At 31.0% G+C, this 5,100-nt stretch overlaps 1 protein-coding gene across 3 annotated transcripts; it reads left to right on the forward strand.

The window, feature by feature from the left end:
• The first annotated feature begins 327 nt into the window (after positions 1-327).
• On the forward strand, positions 328-1,617 carry LOC106293081 (uncharacterized protein OsI_027940-like). Of its 3 annotated transcripts, none has more exons than XM_013728753.1 (6): positions 328-450; positions 542-734; positions 824-980; positions 1,078-1,118; positions 1,231-1,270; positions 1,362-1,617. In XM_013728753.1, the coding sequence occupies exons 1-6, from the start codon at positions 446-448 to the stop codon at positions 1,466-1,468; spliced, it is 543 nt and encodes a 180-aa protein (XP_013584207.1). In that variant the 5' UTR covers positions 328-445; the 3' UTR covers positions 1,469-1,617. The 3 variants fall into 3 exon arrangements, with proteins under 3 accessions (XP_013584207.1, XP_013584209.1, XP_013584208.1); XM_013728755.1 differs by having other exon boundaries at positions 824-969; positions 1,076-1,118; XM_013728754.1 differs by having other exon boundaries at positions 548-734.
• Positions 1,618-5,100: the final 3,483 nt, after the last annotated feature.

Consider the following 5,100-nt stretch of genomic DNA (forward strand, 5'->3'; position numbering starts at 1 on the left):
GTATTGAATCATGTATGTTTCTTTTGAATCTTGAATGATAAGAAGTACCTTTCCTGTAAAAAAAAAAAATTTGATGTCTTGTGATCATGTTTGTTTTAGTACTATCCTTTTAAAGGGCCCTAGAAAACTAGAATCAGAGAGATGTTAATAGCTTTTTGAGGCTACTGATAGGATAGGACCTGCGAGGAGGAGTCTGACTGCATGGAAATCACGCACAAAGGCCCATTAAATGTGAGATAAAGAGTGGGCTTTCTAAAAGGAGAAAAGCCCACACGGTGTTCGTTAAATTTATTAAATTTGATTTTCTCAAAGGGACTAGAACACAAGGGAAGCATCTAGAGACAGAACATGATCCTCTGCATATATTGCAGCCTCTTGTCTTTCTATTTTCTCTGAATAATCCTCTGTTTCTTGTTCTGGAGTTGTTCTCGTTGATCGTCGGAAAATGAGGTATTCATTCATTCGCCCTTAGCATTTAATACCTCCCTATGTTGCGCAATGCTCTGTGGAACGTTTTGGTTCCTAATAATATGTTTCAAAGTTGCAGTCGACATCCTACGGTGAAGTGGGCGCAAAGGTCAGATTGGGTTTACATAACAGTGGAGTTGCCAGACGCTGAAGATGTAAAGCTTAAGCTTGAGCCTGAAGGAAAGTTCTTTTTCTCTGCTACGAGTGGAGCCAGCAAGACACTGTACGAGGTGGACCTTGATCTGCTCGACAGTGTTGATGTGAATGTATGTGCAGATAGAGATGATGGATCTCGTCTTTTGTTAGTTATACTCGGTTATGGACTTTGCATCTCTGATGATTGATTGCATTGCAGGAGAGCAAAGCGAGTGTGAGCTCGAGGAGCGTATTTTACCTGGTGAAGAAAGCTGAGAGCAAGTGGTGGAACAGGTTGACTAAACAGGAAGGGAAACATCCTCTGTACTTGAAAGTTGATTGGGATAAATGGGTTGATGAAGACGATGAAGACAAAGGTAAATGATGATTTATTTACTTTGATGTGGAGGAGCTAATAGTGTTACTTACATTCTGTACTTAGCTGACTTGTCTGTTCTGATCTATTAACGGTAGGAGGAGAAGGGGATATGGACTTTGGAGATTTTGATTTCAATGTAAGGCCAACGAACTCTCTCTTGAGAGGAAAAGTTATTTTCCATTAAGTATCAATCAATACTACTTGTTGGATTGGAAACTAATGGTTGGCTGTTGCTTTATCTTTTTTAGGGTCTTAACATGGGAGACACTGACGAGATTGGAGAGGAAGGTAAAGGTTTTGGACCATCTATAGGATCTCGACGTAGTGTTGTTTCAAGCAGTTAAATAAGTTTCGTCTCAACTGTGGTGTCTTCTTGCAGTTGCAGAGGAGGATGGTGATGGAGAGGGTGAAACTGCTGCAGAAACAAAAGAAAAGAAGATCGATGGAGAGAAAGATGAAGAAGCAGTGAATGCGAAGAAGGATTAAGCTTCATGTTATGCTAAGATTTCTCTAATGCTATTTTTACTTGAAATGGTTTGTATTGTAATGGTATGGGAAGGACATTGTTTCAATGAACCTACTCTTTATCCCCTTGTTACTATCTGACGAGCACTTTTATCTATTAACCTTATCTACATGTGATTAACAAAATTGTTATTACTCGAGTGTCATCGTAGAGTTTTTTTCACATCTTTTTTAAAAAAAAAATATTCTTTTATTAGATAAACTACATGTAATATCATTGCACACTAAACTAGATAGTGATTATACTATTTGTTTTTCACGTTGAACGTTTAATATCCTTTTATATATATATATATATATATGCGTTTGCTGTTTCTTTTTTCTTTATATGCGTATTCGTATAAATATGCATATTCGTATAAAAAGAATATTATATTATTTTTTAATATACATTTTTCAGATATGCACAAAGATAATGTTATCAAAGCTTCTACTTATTTTCATCTTCTCATTTGTCATCTGTAAACATAAAATTAACCATACATCTTTGTAGAAAGACGCATTGTTTTCTTTATTAGTTGGGTTTTTGTTCAAAACAATATTGTATAAACATATCTCATTTGTCTAAACATATATATAATAAACATATACATATATATATATATATAATAAGATCTTATTATGTATGACAAAATTTATATGATTCAAGTAAATAAATGGGTAATCAATCTTAGAATTTAAATACATGGAGGATTTTATTGCGTTTTTTAATATCAAATCTAATAATATTGATTTCCTATATTTATTTGATTCTTTTTGCTAATTTTATGTTTGACTATAATTTATGCAATAGAAAAAATATAAGAAACTGATATACGCAATCAACATAACACAATCTGGTTTCGGTTAATATAGGAAAATTATTACAAATGTATACACAACTTTCATGATCAATTAAAAATTATAACGAAATTGTAAAAAAAAATTTTGCCATTAATCTCGCGATGGAATATATTTGATTGATTCAGTTCTCGTGGCCTATAACTTGTTTCTTTTTAATTTGTTCCTTTCATATCATATAATTTTATAGTATATGTTTTGTTGTATCATATCCTACTATATATTAATTGAGAAGTCATTTAAGTGATTTTTGTTAAGTGTCATTCAGAGGTGAAATTTAGAATTAATTCTTTTAGGGAGGGTGTATTCAATTGAGAGTTTCAGGTGATTTGTGTCAAAATGACAAATCCACTATTATTGAAACATGAATTTTAAAAACTCATTTAAAATCCACTGTATTGAACTTGACATTTTATAAAGTACTCTGAAATCCACTGTTATTGAAAATATTTTAAGTTGTGGAGTTTTCAAGTTTTCAAGTGATTTTAGAGTGTTTGGGGAGAGTTTCTTAGAGGGGGTTATTGGGAGATGAATTTGTGTAGACTTTGCGAATTTTGAGAGTTGATAGATTTAAAAAAGTTATATGAATTGTGAAAATTTATATATATTGACTTATGAAATTTGATCATAACTTTTTTAGATTGATATAGATTTTCATGAATTTGTATTACCTCTTTTCTATCATTATTTGTAAAATAAATATAGAATGATTATAAATTTTCATTATTTATTTTCTAAATCATATAGCATGATTATTTATTTTTTTGCTTTCAAATTAAAAAAAAAATACTGATACATACAAAATTGAACAATTTTCTTAAATAGCCATTTTGAAAGATTTTGTCACAAAAAGAGTATTAAAAAAAAATGACCGAAAGAAGTTTCATTAAAAATATAAAAGACTATTTTACCCCTTACGGTATATATGTATAAGTAATAAAAAGTAAAAAAATAAAAAGTTGTTTTTATATTTTTTTTTTAAATTCAAACATTTTTATAATTTTTATAAGATTTCTATTTTATTAAAAAAAAATTTCAAATCTTCTTTTTGAAATTCGAAAATGTTTTCTGAAACTATTTTAAAAATATATATTTTAAAATTATTAAGATTTGTAAATGTAATTATTATTATTTATACTAAAAATGTAATATTTTTAAAAATAATTAAATATTCAAAAATGTAAAAGTATATAAATTCAATGAATTATAGTTTTGAACATATAATTTAGATTTAAGGTGCAATAGATATTTGGTAAGAATAAATACTTTGTTTTCTAGTATTTTTATCACAAGGATTTTGAAAATCACATGGATACATATGATATTTTGAAAGTTGAATCTTATGAGTAAAAATAAATAGAATTCATCTCCCAATAACACTAGATTTAGGTAAAATTAGAGAATCAATAATAACTAAACTTTTTGAATAACAAGAAATTTGAATGAATTTTGAAAATTCTTAAACCAATAATAATGGATTCTACTAAGATTTTTGAAATCCAAGAACCAATAACAATGGATTCTTAAAATTCACAAACTCTACACAAATTCATCTCCCAATAACCCCCCCCTAGTTAAAAAAAATAAATTAAAACTCAAATCTCATGGTTTTAGGTGATATTCAAGAATGGTTTAACAAAAAATCATTTTATTCCCTGTAATTCCTTAAAATCATCTAAAACCTTATTAAAAATCAAATCACCTCAAATTTTAGATTGAATACACCCCCCTAATTTGATTGGTTGTTGATATTTGAATTTTCATTTATTTAATTAAAGTTTTTAAAAAGGAAACTAACTATAGAACTACCTAATCTAATCTATATTACCTAATCCAATTTATATTACCATACAAACAATTAAACATTTTAAAAATATAAGAATTAACATAATTTATTTATAGAAACAATTAAATATCTAATGTCTTGAGATTTTACATGATTTTAAGCATCATTTCCTTACTCATTTAGATCATTTAAGATGCATTTAGAGTCTAATTAGGTACATAACATATGCATGTGTAGTATTTGAGGTTTGGAAAAGCTCAAGTTGAAGTTTTGAGAGTTTGATGGGCAAGCATGAAGAAAAGTGGCAAGGGCAAGAAGATGGACCAGGCCGCGGACGACCAGGTTGGACTGGACCAGGCCGCGGAATTGCTCCCGAGAGATCAACCGAGACGGACCATCCCGCGGACGGAAACCGCGGACCATCATGCATGAGACTCAAAATCATCAAAGCAAACGTGATCAAATACTTGGTACCTCCCCCAAACTTAAATGACACAGTCTCTGTGTTGTCAAGTAGAGAGAGATACCCAAAAGAGAAAGCTAATATGCAAAAATGAAATGGTATATACAAGGGAAAGTAGAGAAGTACCTCAAGTGGAAAGTAGAGAAGGAGGATCCTTCTCAATGTAGGGGTCTCCACAAGTGATGGTTCCACAATACTCAACATCCAATGGAGACTGAATTGGGTAAGAGACAGCTTTGTTGACATTGAGGAGTGTGACCTTCTTGTTGGCGAAATCGATACAAGCACCCACAGTAGTAAGGAATGGTGTTCCCAGGATCAATGGAACTCTCTTCTCAGTTGTCATCTTCAAGACAGTGAGGTCTATAGGGATGGTGCAAGATCCCATCTTCAAAGGGAAATTCTTGATGAGACCAATAGGAGTAGTAGAAGAAGAATCCCCAAACGTGAGAGAGGAAGTATCTGGCTCCATGTGTTCAATCTCAAGACTCTTCACCATCTCCA

Source organism: Brassica oleracea, chromosome C5 (assembly GCF_000695525.1).
Source record: "Brassica oleracea var. oleracea cultivar TO1000 chromosome C5, BOL, whole genome shotgun sequence".
Lineage (NCBI taxonomy): Eukaryota > Viridiplantae > Streptophyta > Magnoliopsida > Brassicales > Brassicaceae > Brassica > Brassica oleracea.

Coding starts and splice junctions, on each gene's coding strand:
- LOC106293081 (XM_013728753.1), top strand. Junction 1,119..1,230: donor TTGGAGATTTTGATTTCAAT/GTAAGGCCAACG, acceptor TATCTTTTTTAG/GGTCTTAACATGGGAGACAC. Junction 1,271..1,361: donor TGACGAGATTGGAGAGGAAG/GTAAAGGTTTTG, acceptor GTCTTCTTGCAG/TTGCAGAGGAGGATGGTGAT.